Raw genomic sequence first — 18,250 nt, 5'->3', positions numbered from 1 at the left:
TTATATACACTGCTCAAAAAAAAGAAAGGGAACACTAAAATAACACATCCTAGATCTGAATGAACGAAATATTCTTATTAAATACTTTTTTCTTTACATAGTTGAATCTGCTGACAACAAAATCACACAAAAATTATCAATGGAAATCAAATTTATCAACCCATGGTTCTGGATTTGGAGTCACACTCAAATTTAAAGTGGAAAACCACACTACAGGCTGATGCAACTTTGATGTAATGTCCTTAAAACAAGTCAAAATGAGGCTCAGTAGTGTGTGTGGCCTCCACATGCCTGTATGACCTCCCTACAACGCCTGGACATGCTCCTGATGAGGTGGCGGATGGTCTCCTGAGGGATCTCCTCCCAGACCTGGACTAAAGCATCCACCAACTCCTGGACAGTCTGTGGGGCAACGTGGCGTTGGTGGATGGAGCGAGACATGATGTCCCAGATGTGCTCAATTGGATTCAGATCTGGGGAACGGGCGGGCCAATCCATAGCATCAATGCTTTCCTCTTGCAGGAACTGCTGACACACTCCAGCCACATGAGTTCTAGCATTGTCTTGCATTAGGAGGAACCCAGGGCCAACCGCACCAGCATATCACAAGGGGTCTGAGGATCTCATCTCGGTACCTAATGGCAGTCAGGCTAACACTGGCGAGCACATGGAGGGCTGTGCGGCCCCCCAAAGAAATTCCACCCCACACCATGACTGACCCACCGCCAAACCGGTCATTCTGGAGGATGTTGCAGGCAGCAGAATGTTCTCCATGGCGTCTCCAGACTCTGTCACGTCTGTCACATGTGCTCAGTGTGAACCTGCTTTCATCTGTGAAGAGCACAGGGCGCCAGTGGCGAATTTGCCAATCTTGGTGTTCTCTGGCAAATGCCAAACTTCCTGCACGGTGTTGAGCTGTAAGCACAACCCCCACCTGTGGACCTTGGGCCCTCATACCACCCTCATGGAGTCTGTTTCTGACCATTTGAGCAGACACATGCACATTTGTGGCCTGCTGGAGGTCATTTTGCAGGGCTCTGGCAGTGCTCCTCCTTGCACAAAGGCGGAGGTAGCGGTCCTGCTGCTGGGTTGTTGCCCTCCTACGACCTCCTCCACATCTCCTGATGTACTGGCATGTCTCCATGCGCCTCCATGCTCTGCACACTACGCTGACAGACACAGCAAACCTCCTTGCCACAGCTCGCATTGATGCGCCATCCTGGATGAGCTGCACTACCTGAGCCACTTGTGTGGGTTGTAGACTCCATCTCCTGCTACCACTAGAGTGAAAGCACCGCCAGCATTCAAAAGTGACCAAAACAACAGCCAGGAAGCATAGGAACTGAGAAGTGGTCTGTGGTCACCACCTGCAGAACCACTCCTTTATTGGGGGTGTCTTGCTAATTGCCTATAATTTCCACCTGTTGTCTATTCCATTTGCACAACAGCATGTGAAATTTATTGTCAATCAGTGTTGCTTCCTAAGTGGACAGTTTGATTTCACAGAAGTGTGATTGACTTGGAGTTACATTGTGTTGTTTAACCTGTTGCGTCGCGCAATCCCGGATCCGGGATTCTATTTATAGCCTCAAGCTCATTAGCATATCGCAACGTTAACTATTCATGAAAATCGCAAATGAAATGAAATAAATATATTTGCTCTCAAGCTTAGACTTTTGTTAACAACACTGTCATCTCAGATTTTCAAAATATGCTTTTCAACCATAGCTAAACAAGCATTTGTGTAAGAGTATTGATTGCTAACATAGCTATAAGCCTAGAATTCAGCCAGCAACATTTTCACAAAAACAAGAAAATAATTCAAATAAAATCATTTACCTTTGAAGAACTTCAGATGTTTTCAATGAGGAGACTCTCAGTAAGTTAGCAAATGTTCAGTTTTTCAAAAAAATATTATTTGTGTAGGACAAATCGCTCCGTTTTGTTCACGTTTGGCTATGAAAAAAACCTGTATACAGTTATAGCCTCAAGCTCATTAGCATAATGTAACGTTAACGATTTCTGAAAATCGCAAATAAAATGAAAATAATGCGCCTGCTCTAAAGCTTAGCCTTTTCTTAACAACACTGTCATCTCAGATGTTCAAAATATGCTTTTGAACCATCGCTATTCACTAATTTGTGTAAGAGTATGCTAAGCTAGCTTAGCATTTTGAGTAGCATTTAGCACGCAACATTTTCACAAAAACCAGAAACAAACCGAAAATTCAGTCACCAACAACGTCAAACTTTTTCCGAATTAACTCCATAATATTGACCGAAACATGGAAAACGTTGTTTGGAATCAATCCTCAAGGTATTTTTTCACATATCTCTTCATTGATATATCGTTCGTGGAAGCCTGCTTTCTTCTCTGAATTCCATGGAAAAATACTTGCAGCTGAGGTTTGCTCACCAATTTCGGCGCAGGACACCGGGCGGACACCTGGTAAATGTGGTCTCTCATGGTCAATCTTCCAATGATATGCCTACAAATACGTCACAATGCTGCAGACACCTTGGGGAAACGACAGAAAGGGCAGACTCATTCCTCTCGCATTCACAGCCATATAAGGAGACAATGGAAAACGGAGCCTCAAAAATCCTGCTCATTTCCTGGATGCCGTTTCATCTTGGTTTTGCCTGTAGCTCACGTTCTAGGGCACGCACAGAAAATATCTTTGCAGTTCTGGAAACGTCAGTGTTTTCTTTCCAAAGCTACCAATTATATGCATAGTCGAGCATCTTTTTGTGATAAAATATTGCGCTTAAAACGGGCATGTCTTTTTATCCAAAAATGATATAGCGCCCCTAGAGTTTCAAGAGGTTAAGTGTTCCCATTATTTTTTTGGAGCAGTGTATATATATTTAATTTTTATTTTAACCTTTATTTAACCAGGTAGGCCAGTTGAGAACAAGTTCTAATTTACAACTGCGAGCTGGCCAAGATTAAGCAAAGCAGTGCTACAACAACACAGAGTTACACATAAACAAACACAGTCAATAACATAAAATAAAATATAAAGATCTATGTACAGTGTGTGCAAATGTAGAAGATTAGGGAGGTAGGCAATAAATAGGCCATAGAGGCAAAAATAATTACAATTTAGCATTAATACTGGTGTGATATATGTACAGATGATGAAGTGCAAGTAGAAATACTGGGGTGCAAAAGAGCAAGAGGGTAAGTAAAAATATGGGGATGAGGTAGTCGGGTGTGCTATTTACAGGTTGGATGTGTACAGGTACAGTGATTGGTAAGTTGCTCTGATAGCTGATGCTTAAAGTTAGAGAGGGAGATATAAGACTCCAGCTTCGATGATTTTTGAAATTCGTTCCAGTCATTGGCAGCAGAGAAGTAGAAGGAAAGGCGGCCCAAGGAAGTGTTGGCTTTGGGGATAACCAGTGCAATATACCTGCTGGAGCGTGTGCAACGAGTGGGTGTTGCTATGGTGACCAGTGAGCTGAGATAAGGCGGGGCTTTACCTAGCAAAGACTTATAGATGACCTGGAGCCAGTGGATTTGGCAACGGATATGTAGTGAGGGCCACCCAACGAGAGCATACAGGTCACAGTGGTGGGTTGTATATGGGGCTTTGGTGATAAAACGGATGGCACTGTGATAGAGTACATCCAGTTTGCTGAGTAGAGTGTTTGGGGCTATTTTGTAAATGACATCGCCAAAGTCAAGGATCGGTAGGATAGTCAGTTTCACAAGGATATGTTTGGCGGCATGAGTGAAGGAGGCTTTGTTGCGACATAGGAAGCCGATTCTTGATTTAACTTTGGATTGGAGATGCTTAATGTTAGTCTGGAAGGAAAGTTTACGGTCTAACCAGACACCTAGGTATGTGTAGTTGTCCACATATTCTAAGCCGGAACCATCTAGAGTAGTGATGCTGGTTGGGCGGGAGGGAGGGTACGGGCAACAATCGGTTGAAGAGCATGCACTTAGTTTTACTAGCATTTAAAAGCAGATGGAGGCCATGGAAGGAATGTTGTATGGCGTTGAAGCTCGTTTCGAGGTTTGTTAACTGTCCAAAGAAAGGCCAGATGTATACAGAATGGTGTCGTCTGTGTAGAGGTGGATCAGAGAATCACCAGCAGCAAGAGCGACATCATTGATATATACAGAGAAGAGTTGGCCCGAGAATTGAGCCCTGTGGCACCCCCATAGAGACTGCAAGAGGTCCGGACAACAGGCCCTTCGATTTGATACACTGAACTCTATCTGAGAAGTAGTTGGTGAACCAGGTGAGGCAGTCATTTGAGAATCCAAGGCTGTTGAGTCTGTCGATAAGAATGCACTGATTGACAGAGTCGAAAGCCTTGGCCAGGTCGATGAAGACGTACAGTCTTTTATCGATGGCGGTTATTATATCGTTTAGGACCTTGAGCGTGGCTGAGGTGCACCCATGACCAGCTCGGAAACCAGATTGCATAGTGGAGAAGGTACGGTGGGATTCGAAATGGTCTGTGATCTGTTTATTAACTTGGCTTTCAAAGATTTTAGAAAGCCAGGGCAGGATTGTTGTAGGTCTATAGCAGTTTGGGTCTAAGGTGTCTCCCCCTTTAAAGAGGGGGATGACCACAGCAGCTTTCCAATCTTTGGGGATCTCAGATGATATGAAAGAGAGTTTGAATAGGCTAGTAATAGGGGTTGCAACAATTTCGGCAGATAATTTTAGAAAGAGAGGGTCCAGATTGTCTCGCCCAGCTGATTTGTAAGGATCCAGATTTTGCAGCTCTTTCGGAACAACAGCTGTTTGGATTTGGGTGAAGGAGATGCGGGTGGCGGGGTTGGGCAAGTTGCTGCAGGGGGTGCTGAGGTGTTGGCCGGGGTAGGGGTAGCCAGGTGGAAAGCATAGCCAGCTGTGGAAAAATGCTTATTGAAATGATCGATTATCGTAGATTTATCGGTGGTGACGGTGTTTCCTGTCCTCAGTTCCATGGGCAGCTGGGAAGAGGTGCTCTTATTCTCCATGGACTTTCCAGTGTCCCAAAACTTATTGAAATTAGTGCTACAGGAAGCCAATTTTTCTGAGTGTTGTCCTGAGGCTCTATGGTGTTGGTTTGGGTTAGTGAACTGAGCCTCAGAACCAGCTGACTGAGGGAACTCTTCTCTTGTTTCATCTAGAGGTCGACCAATTAATCGTAATTGTAGATTATTTAGGGCCAATTTCAAGTTTTCATAACAATCGGAAATCGGTATTTTTCGACACCGATTTGCCGATTTGTATTTTTTAAATTTACTATATATTTTTTTTTACACCTTTATTTAATCTTTATTTAACTAGGCAAGTCAGTTAAGAACACGTTCTTATTTTCAATGACGGCATAGGAACGGTGGGTTAACTGCCTCGTTCAGGGGCAGAATGACAGATTTTCACATTGTCAGCTCGGGGGATCGAATCTTGCAACCTTACAGTTAACTAGTCCAACGCAATAACGACCTGCCTCTTGTTGCACTCCACAAGGAGACTGCCTGTTACGCGAATGCAGTAAGCCAAGGTAAGTTGGTAGCTAGCATGAAACTTATCTTATAAAAAACAATCAATCAATCATAATTACTAGTTAACTACACATGGTTCATGATATTACTAGATATTATCTAGCGTGTCCTGCGTTGCGTATAATCTGACTGAGCATACAAGCATACAAGTATCTAAGTATCTGACTAAGCGGTGGCAGGCAGAAGTAAACATTCATTCAAACAGCACTTTCGTGCGTTTGCCAGCAGCTCTTCGTTGTGCGTCAAGCATTGCGTTGTTTATGACTTCAAGCCTATCAACTCCCGAGATGAGGCTGGTGTAACCGAAGTGAAATGGCTGGCTAGTAGCGTTTCAAACGTCACTTGCTCTGAGACTTGCAGTGGTTGTTTCCCTTGCTCTGCATGGGTAACGCTGCTTCGAGGGTGGCTGTTGTCGTTGTGTTCCTGGTTCGAGCCCAGGGAGGAGTGAGGAGAGGGACGGAGGCTATACTGTTACACTAGCAATCCAATAGTCAAATGTTAATGAAATACAAATAGTATAGAGGGATATAGTCCTATAATTCCTATAATAACTACAACCTAAAACTTCTTACCTGGGAATGTTGAAGACTCATGTTTGAAGGGAAAGGTTGTTGCTTCTCGGTAGGTGTTCAACACCATGACTGTTAATAGTGTCTAGTTCTTCTGCTGTTCTAGCATTGACTAGTACATTGCCTTGGGCCTGAAAGTGACTAATCTCTCCCTCTAGAATGGAGAAACTATTTTCATTGAAGTAGGGTGACTGAGGAGTGAATGTATGCTGCACAGAGGAAGACGTTTAAGATCGGTTAAGATGGCCCCTTTGTTGATTTTTAACCAGATAAAGAATTCTACTGTTTTAATCAATTCGATTGAATGAGTTAGTTCAGATTCATACCATATTAGCATTCCCCCTGAGTCTCTGTCCTGTGTGATTCCTTATAATTTGGTGATTCCTTAATTGTAATTTATAATTTTGTGATTCCTTTTAAATCTCTCATTCCCTACTGTATTCCTCTCTTTCAGCCCTGAATCCTTGGATCACTATATTTTCCCACCCGGATGTGAGAGACTACTCTCAACTGACCCTTGACCTGACCAGGAATGAGTTGATAGTGGGGGCAAGGTAAGAATGCATTCCTTAACGTATCCCTAATTCGTGTGTTCATTTATCCCATATTCAGTTGTTCATTTATCCCTTATTCATGTGTTCATTTATTCCTTATTCAGTTGTTCATTTATCCCTTATTCATGTGTTCATTTATTCCTTATTCAGTTGTTCATTTATTCCTTATTCAGTTGTTCATTTATCCCTTATTCATGTGTTCATTTATCCCATATTCAGTTGTTCATTTATCCCTTATTCAGTTGTTCATTTATCCCTTATTCAGTTGTTCATTTATCCCTTATTCATGTGTTCATTTATCCCTTATTCAGTTGTTCATTTATCCCTTATTCAGTTGTCATTTATTCCTTATTCAGTTGTTCATTTATCCCATATTCAGTTGTTCATTTATCCCTTATTCAGTTGTTCATTTATCCCTTATTCAGTTGTTCATTTATCCCTTATTCAGTTGTTCATTTATCCCTTATTCAGTTGTTCATTTATCCCTTATTCATGTGTTCATTTATTCCTTATTAATGCTGTAATTTACTTCTTATTCATGTGTTTATTTATCCCATATTCATGTGTTCATTTATCCCTTATTCATGTGTACATTTATTCCTTATTCATGAGGTAATTTACTCCTTATTCATGTGTTCATTTGTCCCTTATTAATTTGTTAATTTACCCCTTATTCATTCCTTAATTTATCCCTTATTCTTTTGTTCATTGATCTCTTATACATGTGTTAAAGTACCCTTATGCAAAACACTCTGCCTGGCCCTATACTGCACTGCTGCTGAAAATTGGAGATTAATCATTTAAAAGTGATAATCATGTATACGTGTCATGTTTTTTTTTAATGAGCATGGCTGTCATACTCCATTCACCCTGCTCAATGTAACATCGATAGGTTCAGGCTACTGCATGATACTCTAATTGTCCCTATACCCATCATGAGATTGCTACAACCTAGCCTATGAATGAAAGTGTACAATGTAGGTGCACAGGTCGAGAGAAATATTAGAGTAATCAAGGTGACAATGACACATTCAATACCACCTTGCACACTCTTGCCGGCATCTAGCTGATCTAGGATGTAATCATTAGTCCAACAGTTGCAATAGAGAGTTTCTATTGGACAAATTCAGGTATGTTTATACCGTTTTCGTTCTATTTAAGCAATGTTTTTCAACAGAATCTGTTTGAATGGATAAACCCCTGATCATATCATAACCACTAACCACTACATACAGCCTACATCATTGTCACCATATTAGCTAATGTCATGGTCAACATATCTAGAACTAATGCATTACTAAACCAGCTACAATCATGCTGTACAGTCAGTATGCAGTTTAGCAGTTGCACCGGTGGTCCCAGTGATAATAAATTAATAAAACCAAATGCTTACCTTGACTTGGAAGACTTCCAGTGTTGGCTAGCCATAGCCAGCTAGCTAACATAGCTTATATCTCTGTTTGAGTCGGCAAAACTAGTTAGTTGCATTTGCTAAATAAGTGAAAGTGAAAAAATACTATGAAATACAGCTAGCTCTTTCTCTCTTGCTTCTCCTTCATTTTTAAAGAAATTAATTTATTCGAAACTGTTCAACTATTGTCTTTCTCTCTCTGAGTCAACTACTCAACACTTTTTATGCACTGCCGTGCTCGCTGGCTGTAGCTTATGCTTTCAGTACTAGATTCATTCTCTGTTCCTTTGATTGGGTGGACAACATGTCAGCTCATGCTGCAAGAGCTCTGACAGATTGATGGGCGTCCTCTGAAAGTTGTAATAATTGTTGCGTAAGTCTATGGAAGGGGTTGAGAACCATGAGCTCCCTAGGTTTTGTATTGAATTCAATGTACCCAGAGGAGGACAGAAGCTAGCTGTCCTCCGGCTACACCATGGTGATACCCTACAGAGTGCTGTTGAGGATACAGTAGATATTCATTGCAAGACAGTGTGTTTTTATCAACTATTTGGTGATGTGAATATATTTAGTGTAGTTTCAATATTTTTATTTTTATGAAATTCACTGAGGAGGATAGTCCTCCCCTTCTTCCTCTGAGGAGCCTCCACTGTAATATATAGTCTTTTGAGGCTTGTTGGATAGGGCCTGGTGAGGAATTGGCAGCTGGAGTATTTGAAACAACTTCAAGTTTCAGAGAGTTCTTATGTGACTACAAAATATCAGTGCCCTGAGTTGAACTCACTGTAAGAAAAAAAACACACGTAATTGCCACGTAAACTAAGTGTATAACTGTTTTAAACTAACTGTTTTTCCCCTCTCTATTGATTCTACACAGAAACTTCCTCTTCAGATTGAGCCTCAACAATGTGTCTCTCATCCAGGTAAGCTGAGCTTCCAACCCACCTCTTCCTCTCCCCTATCCCTGTGTGTGTGTGTGTGTGTGTGTGTGTGTGTGTGTGTGTGTGTGTGTGTGTGTGTGTGGTCCACTGGTGGATAACAACCCACGCTCATTCGTCCACAGCCAGTGTTCCTCTTTTACTGGGCTCCCAGACCTGCCTCTCTTCTCCTCCTGTACTCCTCTGGTCTGCTGCTCCTCTCTTTAACTTTCCTGGCAGCAGTCAGACAGCGTTGGCTTGCTGTTATTGATTCTGTGGTTTTGGGACTGGAGTGTTTTCAGCTCCTCGAATGGGGTGGGATGGAGAAAGAGTATGATTAATTGTGTGCATGAGTGTTTGTGTGTGTGTGTGCATATACTATACGTGTGTGGTGTGTGTGTGTGTGTCTGTGTTGACGTGTATCCTTGCCTGCCTGTGTGTGTTTCTCTCTACTTCAGTCTGTTCTCAGGTGGGTGGAGAAGAGAGGCATGTCTCCATGGTAATGTGATGTCTTTATGGCGGTAGCTACTGTTACAATTTACATTGACATTTTAGTCATTTAGCGACTTACTTTTTTCGTACTGGTCCCCTGTGGGAATCGAACCCACAACTCTGGCACTGCAAGAGCCATGCTCTACCAATTGAGTTACAGTGGGCCTACTGTACTGAAGGGTCATGTGGTGATATGGGACCGGTCTAAAAGTTGTAGAGCTTGATAGTGTACATCAGACACACTAAACACCTTGGGCTCAAATACAGTACCAGTCAAAAGTTTGGGCACACCTACTCATTCAAGGGGTTTTCTTTATTTTAACTATTTTATACATTGTAGCCACCCTTTGCCTTGATAACAGCTTTGCATACTCTTGGCATTCTCTCAACCAGCTTCATGAGGAATGCTTTTCCAACAGCCTTGAAGGAGTTCCCACATGTGCAGAGCACTTGTTAGCTGCTTTTCCTGTGGTCAAACTCGTCTCAAACCATCTCAGTTGGGTTGACGTCAGGTGATTGTGGAGGCCAGGTCATCTGAAGCAGCACCATCACTCTACTTCTTGGTCAAATAGCCCTGCCACAGCCTGGAGGTGTGTTGGGTCATTGTCCTGTAGGAAAAAAATGATATTCCCACTAAACGCAAACCAGATGGGATGGCGTATCGCTGCAGAATGCTGTGGTAGCCATGCTGGTTAAGTGTGCCTTGAATTCTAAATAAATCACAGACAGTGTAACCAGCAAAGCAATCCCACACCATCACACCACTTCTTCCATGCTTCATGCTGGGAACCACACATGCGGAGATCACCCATTCACCTACTTTGCATCTCACAAAGACATGGCGGTTGGAATATGGACTCATCAGACCAAAGGTCTAATATCCATTGCTCGTGGTTCTTGGCCCAATCAAGTATCTTATTGGTGTCCATTAGTAATGGTTTCTTTGCAGCAATTCAACCATGAAGGCCTGATTCACACTGATTCTCCTCTGAACAGTTGACATTTAGATGTGTCTGTTACTTGAACTCTGTGAAGCATTTATTTGGGCTGCAATCTGGGGTGCAGTTAAATGAACTTATCCTCTGCAGCAGAGGTAACACTGGGTCTTCCTTTCTTGTGGAGGTCCTCATGAGAGCCAGTTTCATCATAGTGCTCGATGGTTTTTGAGACTGCACTTGAAGAAACTTTCAAAGTTCTTGAAATGTTCCACATTGACTGACCTTCATGTCTTAAAGTAATGATGGACTGTCATTTCTCTTTGCTTATTTGAGCAGTTCTTGCCATAATATGGACTTGGTCTTTTACCAAATAAGGCTGTCTTCTGTTTACCACCCCTACCTTGTAACAACAAAGCTGATTGGCTCAAACGCATTAAAAAGGAAAGAAATTCCACAAATTAACTTTTAACAAGACACGCCTGTTAATTAAAATGCATTCCAGGTGACTACCTCAAGAAGCTGATTGAGAGAATGCCAAGTGTGTGCAAAGCTGTCATCAAGGCAATGGGTAGCTACTTTGAAGAATCTCAAATATAAATATATTTGCATTTAACCCTTTTTTCACTCCATGATTCCATGTGTTATTTCATAGTTTTGATGTCTTCACTATTATTCTTCAATGTAGAAAATAGTACAAAGAAAAACCCCTGAATGAGTAGGTGTGTCCAAACCTTTGACTGGTACTGTACAGTACTGTAGTTCTACATTTTTCAAATACTACAGCTGTACTGGCCTGGCGAGATGGAACGCTCAAAGTATTTGAAAGAAGATGAATACTATTTGAACCCAGGTCTGCCTAACACTAGGAGGAAAGGGGTTGAGTGAAATGAGTGAAGGCTGTATGTTTGGCTTGCTTCTATAGCACTATAGCACTACAACCTATTCTACTACACTGAGATGTGTGTATGAAAGCGTGTCACCACCCAGTCTTGGGATTCTCTGACAAAGTGCTCTTTCAGAACAGTCACAGCATAGTGACATAATATGTGAGCAGCTGCCACCAGTGTGCCAAAGTCAATGTGGGCTTTGTTTTGGTGCTCTTGTTGTCTTGTTTTTGAATGTGGAAGAGGACTGGGGTTCATAGGGTTTACTTTTGTTTAATCTGAGTTTCACCAACTGAGTTCCTCTACTGGCAGTCCTGAATCAAACCCCCATCTTTCAACATCTATATCCCACTTTCCTGGCATGCACACAGATGTACGCACACAGACACACATACTTTTTTGGCTTTTCTTGAGCTGGGGGATAAACAAAGTGGCTCCCTCTTCGTTCTGTTCTAACTGGAGGTGTCGCTAGGCGTGCCAGGGCCCAAATCGACGAGTACAGAACATTGCTGCTGCCCACTTAATAGGAGGAGAGGATCTGAGCCTGCCAGTATGCCTAAACAGATGAAAGAGATGGAAGGATGCTGCTTCAAACTACCCTCCCCCTCCTCTACTCTCCTGCTTGTTAGCCTGTTAACCAGTAACCACCCCTGCAAAGCAGGAGAGAGCGATACAACCCAATCCTGGGGGACCACAGTGTTGGCTGCTAAATCTGCACAATCACACAGACCTGAAATGGAGGTCATGTATTGAAATGGGGTGAAAGTCAGTCTACGTTACCTTCTATCCTCTAGTTTGAAATGAGTCACTGATTGGTTGAGAAGTAACTGGAGCAAGTAACGACCACAAAGCAGTATTCTGTGTTGCAGACATATTCATATACTGAACTAAAATATAAACGCAACATGTAAACTGTTGGTCCCATGTTTCATGAGCTGAAATAAAAAATCCCCAAAAGCTTATTTCTCTCATCATTTTGGGCACACATTTGTTTATGTCTCTGTTAGTGAGAATTTCTCTTTTACCAAGATAATCCATCTACCTGACAGGTGTGGCATATCAAAATGCTGATTAAACAGCATGATCATTACACAGGTGCACCTTGTGCTGGGGATAAAAAAAGGTCACTTATGTCTCAAGTTTTGGGGGAGCGTGCAATTGGCATGCTGACTGCAGGAATGTCCACCAGAGCTGTTGCTAGATTAATTGAATGTTAATTTCTCTACCAAAAGCTGCTTCCAATGTCGTTGTAGAAAATTTGGCAGTGCGTCTAACCGGCCTCACAACCGCAAGACCACGTGTCACCACGCCAACCCAGGACCTCCACATCCGGCTTCTTCACCTGTGGGATCATCTGTAGGGGGTTGGGAGGAGGGTGCTGAGGAGTATTTCTGTCTGTAATAAAGCCCTTTTGTGGGGAAAACTTATTCTGATTGGCTAGGACTGGCTCCCCAGTGGGTGGGCCTGGCTGCCAAGTGGGTGGGCCTGGCTGCCAAGTGGGTGGGCCTCCTGCCCAGTCATGTGAAATCCGTAGATTAGGGCTTAATTTATTTATTTATATTGACTTGAATTCCTTATATGAACTGTTACTCATGTTGCGTTTATATATTTTTGTTCATTAAACATTTTGATCAAAGTCCCGTCTTTATCCAAGCAGAACCATTATCACTGTATCCACATCCCTCCTCTCACCATCCCAACCTTTCTCTCTCTCTTACATCTATAGCTCCCTTACTCTCTCATTCTCCCCCACCTTACCTCCCACCCACCCACACACCCTATTTCCTTCCTTCTTTCCTTCTCTCTCTCTCTTTCTTGCTTTCCCCCCCTCCCTCTCTCTGTGATGCTATTAGAGTCACCCTGTGTGTTGCCTAGAGGACTATAGGGCCCAGTACCCTGCCCTGAACTTAGTCACTGTTACTAGCAGGCTACCTCCCAGTACTCCACCCTGCACCTTAGAGACTGCTACCCTATACATTTACATTACATTTACATTTAAGTCATTTAGCAGACGCTCTTATCCAGAGCGACTTACAAATTGATACAGAGTCATTGAACACTGGTCACTTTAGTGTTTACATACTGTTTTTCCCAGTTCATATTTATATTCTATATTGTAGTCAAGGCTCATCCTATATAAATACTGCTGTAAACACCATTTCTATTCGTATACTATCCATACTGTCTATACACACATTATATATACAATTAAATAAGATGGTGCTGGAGAAGAAGGCAGACGTTTGACGTGCCCCCCAGCCGATTGTGTTTTTTTGTTTGTTTATTTGCATTGTTTGTAACTTATATTTCTACTTATTTTGTACATAATGTTGCCGCTACAGTCTCTTAGGACCAAAAATAACTTCTGGACATCAGGACTGCGATTACTCACCACGGATTGGCAGAATCGTTTTTTTTCCTTTAACGAGGCCAACGCTAATGATATACTGCTTTCTCGGGAACAGGCCCAGATCCCCGTGATTTGCGTGAAGAGGAGGCGGAGAAAAAGGGGCCCGAGGGCAGGCTGCCTTCTGAGAATTCGTAGGTGATCGAATAAATCCCCACTTCCTTCCATTCTGCGAGCAAACGTGCAATCTCTGGAGAATAAAATAGATGACCTACGTGGAAGACCAAAGGGATATTCAAAACTGTAATACCTTATGCTTCACAGAGACGTGGCTGAACGACGACACTATCAACATACAGCTGGCAGGTTATACGCTGCACCGGCAGGATAGAACAGCAGCATCTGGTAAGACAAGGGGTGGCGGACTATGTATTTTTGTAAATAACAGCTGGTGCACAATATCTAAGGAAGTCTCAAGCTGTTGCTCGCCTGAGGTAGAGTATCAAATGATAAACTGTAGACCATACTACCTACATAGAGTTTTAATCTGTATTTTTTGTAGCTATTTACATACCACCACTTTCAGAGGCTGGCACTGAGATAGCAATGAATGAGCTGTATTCTGCCATAAGCAAAATACAGCTTATGCTCACCCAGAGGCAGCGCTCCTAGTAGCAGGGGACTTTAATGCAAGGAAACTTAAATCTGTTTTACTAAATTTCTATCAGCATGTTAAATGTGCAACCAGAAGAAAACAAACTCTGGACCACCTTTAATCCACACACAGAGACACGTACAAAGCTCTTCCTCGCCCTCCATTTGGCAAATCTGACCATAATTCCATCCTCCTGATTCCTGCTTACAAGCATAAATTTAAGCAGGAAGCACCAGATCAATATCACTAGATCAATAAAAAAGTGGTCAGATTAAGCAGATGCTAAACTACAGGACTGTTTTGCTAGCACAGTCTGGAATATGTTCCTGGATTCCTCCGATGGCATTGAGGAGGACACCACATCAGTCACTGGCTTCATCAATAAGTGCATCGATGATCTCGTCCCCACAGTGACTGTACGTACATACCCCAACCAGAAGCCATTGATTACAGGCAACATCCGCACTGAGCTAAAGGCTAGAGCTGCTGCTTTCAAGGAGCGGGACTCTAACCCAGAAGTTTATAAGAAATCCCGCTATGCCCTCCGACGAACCATCAAACAGGCATGGCGTCAATACAGGACTAAGATCGAATCGCACTACGTCGGCTCTGAAGCTCGGCGGATGTGGCAGGCACTTGCAAACCATTACAGACTACAAAGGGAAGCACAGCCGAGAGCTGCTCAGTGACACAACAGCCTACCAGACAAGCTAAACTAGTTCTATGATCGATTCGAGGCAAACAACACTGAAACATGCATGAAAGCACCAGCTGTTCTGAAGGATTGTGTGATCACGCTCTCTGCAGCCGATATGAGTAAGACCGTTAAACAAGTAAACATTCACAAGGCTGCAGGGCCAGATGGATTACCAGGACGTGTACTCCGAGCATGCACTGACCAACTGGCAAGTGTCTTCACTGACATTTTCAACCTCTCCCTGTCCGAGTCTGTAATACCAACATGTTTGAAGCAGACCACCATAGTCCCTGTGCCCAAGAACATGAAGGTAACCTGCTTAAATGACTACCGACCCGTAGTACTCATGTCTGTAGCCATGAAATGCTTTGAAAGGCTGGTCATGGCTCACATCACCGCCATTATCCCAGAAACCCTCAACCCACTTTAATTTGCATACCACAGCAACAGATCCACAGATGATGCAATCTCTATTGCACTCCACTGCCCTTTCACATCTGGACAAAAGGAACACCTATGTGAGAATGCTATTCATTGACTACAGATCAGTGTTTAACACCATAGTGCCTTCAAAGCTCATCACTAAGCTAAGGACCCGGGGACTAAACACCTCCCTCTGCAACTGGATCCTGGACTTCCTGAAGGGCCGCCCGAAGGTGGGCTACCCCAAGGGTAGGTAACAACACATCCGCCACACTGATCCTCAACACAGGGGCCCCTCAGGGGTGCGTGCTCAGTCTCCTCTCGTACTCCCTGTTCACTCATGACTGCCCTGCCAGGCACGACTCCAACACCATCATTAAGTTTGCTGATGACACAACAGTGGTAGGCCTGATCACTGACAACGATGAGACAGCCTATATGGATGAGGTCAGAGACCTGACCGTGTGGTGTAAGGACAACAATCTCTCCCTCAACGTGATCAAGACAAAGGAGATGATTGTGGATACAGGAAAAGGAGGACCGAGCACGTCCCCATTCTCATGGACGGGGCTGTAGTGGAGCAGGTTGAGAGCTTCAAGTTCCTTGGCGTCCACATCATCATTAAACTAACATGGTCCAAGCACACCAACACAGTCGTGAAGAGGGCATGACAACACATATTCCCCCTAAGGAGACTGAAAACATTTGGTATGGGTCCTCAGATCCTCAAAAGGTTTTACAGCACCATCGAGAGCATCTTCAGGTCGCATCACTGCCTGGTATGGCAACTGCTTGGCCTCCGACCGCAAGGCACTCCAGAGGTTAGAGGGTACGGCCCAGTACATCAATGGGGCCAAGCCTCCTGCGTTCAGGACCTTTATACCATGCAGTTTCAGAGGAAGGCCCTAAAAATTGTCAAAGACTCTAGCCACCCTAGTCATAGACTGTTCTCTCTGCTACCGCATGGCAAGCGGTACTTGAGCATCAAGTCCAGGTCCAAGAGGCTTCTAAACATCTTCTACCCCAAGACATAAGATTTCTAAACATCTAACCAAATTTTCCGCATTGACTTACCTTCATGTCTTAAATTAATGATGGACTGTCATTTCGCTTTGCTTATTTGAGCTGTTCTTGTCATCAAGGCAAAGGGTGGCTACTTTGAAGTTGTTTAACTTCTTGAAACTCCCCATCCCGGATCCGGGTTTGTGACTAAAGCCTCAGGCTCATTAGCATAACGCAACGTTAACGATTTCTGAAAATCGCAAATAAAATGAAAATAATGCGTCTGCTCTCAAGCTTAGCCTTTTCTTAACAACACTGTCATCTCAGATTTTCAAAATATGCTTTTGAACCATAGAAATTGACTAATTTGTGTAAGAGTATGCAAAGCTAGCATAGCATTTTTAGTAGCATTTAGCACGCAACATTTTCACAAAAACCAGATAACCAAATAAATAAAATCATTTACCTTTGAAGAGCTTCTGATGTTTTCAATGAGGAGACTCTCAGTTACATACCAAATGCGCAGTTTTTCCTGAAAGCGTCTGTGTGTAGGAGAAATCGTTCCGTTTTCTACATTGCGTCTGGCTACCGAAACGAACCGAAAATTCAGTCACCTACAACGTAAAACTTTTTCCGGATTAACTACATAATATCGACCGAAACATGGCAAACGTTGTTTGGAATCAATCCTCAAGGTGTTTTTTCACATATCTCTTCATTGATATGCAGTTCGTGGAAGCTTGCTTTCCTCTCTGTATCGCATGGAAAAATACTGGCAGGTGACTTTTGCGCACCAATTTCGGCGCAGGACACCGGGCGGACACCTGGTAAATGTGGTCTCTTATGGTCAATCTTCCAATGATCTGCCTACAAATACGTCACAATGCTGCAGACACCTTGGGGAAACGACAGAAAGGGTTGACTCATTCCTCTCGCATTCACAGCCATATAAGGAGACAATGGAAAACAGAGCCTCAAAAATCCTTGTCATTTCCTGGATGCCATCTCATCTTGGTTTTGCCTGAAGCTCACGTTCTAGGGCACGCACAGAGAATATCTGGGTATTTCTGGACACGGCAGAGTGTTTTCTTTCGAAAGCTATCAATTATATGCATAGTCGAGCATCTTTTTGTGACAAAATATCTTGTTTAAAACGGGAACGTTTTTCATCCAAAAATGAAATAGCGCCCCCATAGATGTAAGAGGTTAACACTTTTTGGTTACTATATGAATCCATGTGTTATTTCAAAGTTTTGATGTCTTCACTATTATTCTACAATGTAGAAAATAGTAAAAATAAAGAAACTCAGGAATGAGTAGGTGTGTCTGAACTTTTCACTGGTACTGTATATATACACACTACCAACTGAACAAGAAGACAAGTACATTAGAGTGTCTAGTTTGAGAAACAGACACCTCAAGTCCTCAACTGGCAGCTTCATTAAATAGTACCCGCAAAACACCATCCTCAACGTCAACAGTGAAGAAGCAACTCCGGGATGCCGGCCTTCTAGGCAGAGATCCTCTGTTCAGTGTCTGTGTTCTTTTGCCCATCTTAATCTTTTCTTTTTATTGGCCAGTCTGAGATATGGCTTTTTCTTTGCAACTCTGCCTAGAAGGCCAGCATCCCGGAGTCGCCTCTTCACTGTTGACGTTGAGACTGGTGTTTTGTGGGTACTATTTAATGATGCTGCCAGTTGAGGACTTGTGAGGCATCTGTTTCTCAGAGTCCAAACGGTACAAGACGATAGGTAGGCTCGAGGTCAGGGGCAGGCAGAGTGGGCAGGCAGACTGGCTCAGAGTCAGGACAGGTAAGGGTCAAAATCAGGAGGACGAGAAAAGAGAGCCTG

General features: G+C 43.1%; 1 protein-coding gene across 4 annotated transcripts in view; it reads left to right on the top strand.

Moving 5' to 3' along the window:
- sema5ba (sema domain, seven thrombospondin repeats (type 1 and type 1-like), transmembrane domain (TM) and short cytoplasmic domain, (semaphorin) 5Ba) overlaps window positions 1-18,250 on the top strand; it is a 200,155-nt gene that overhangs the window by 97,198 nt on the left and 84,707 nt on the right. For all 4 annotated transcript variants that reach the window (XM_064944475.1, XM_064944477.1, XM_064944476.1 and 1 more), the window contains 2 exons: window positions 6,535-6,634; window positions 8,923-8,968. In XM_064944475.1, the coding sequence (XP_064800547.1) occupies window positions 6,535-6,634; window positions 8,923-8,968 (146 nt within the window). The remainder of the gene's footprint in view (window positions 1-6,534; window positions 6,635-8,922; window positions 8,969-18,250) is intronic.

Source organism: Oncorhynchus masou, chromosome 29, assembly GCF_036934945.1.
Source record: "Oncorhynchus masou masou isolate Uvic2021 chromosome 29, UVic_Omas_1.1, whole genome shotgun sequence".
NCBI lineage: Eukaryota > Metazoa > Chordata > Actinopteri > Salmoniformes > Salmonidae > Oncorhynchus > Oncorhynchus masou.
The sequence above is the reverse complement of the archived record's forward strand: the minus strand, read 5'-3'. Positions and strand labels throughout refer to the sequence as shown.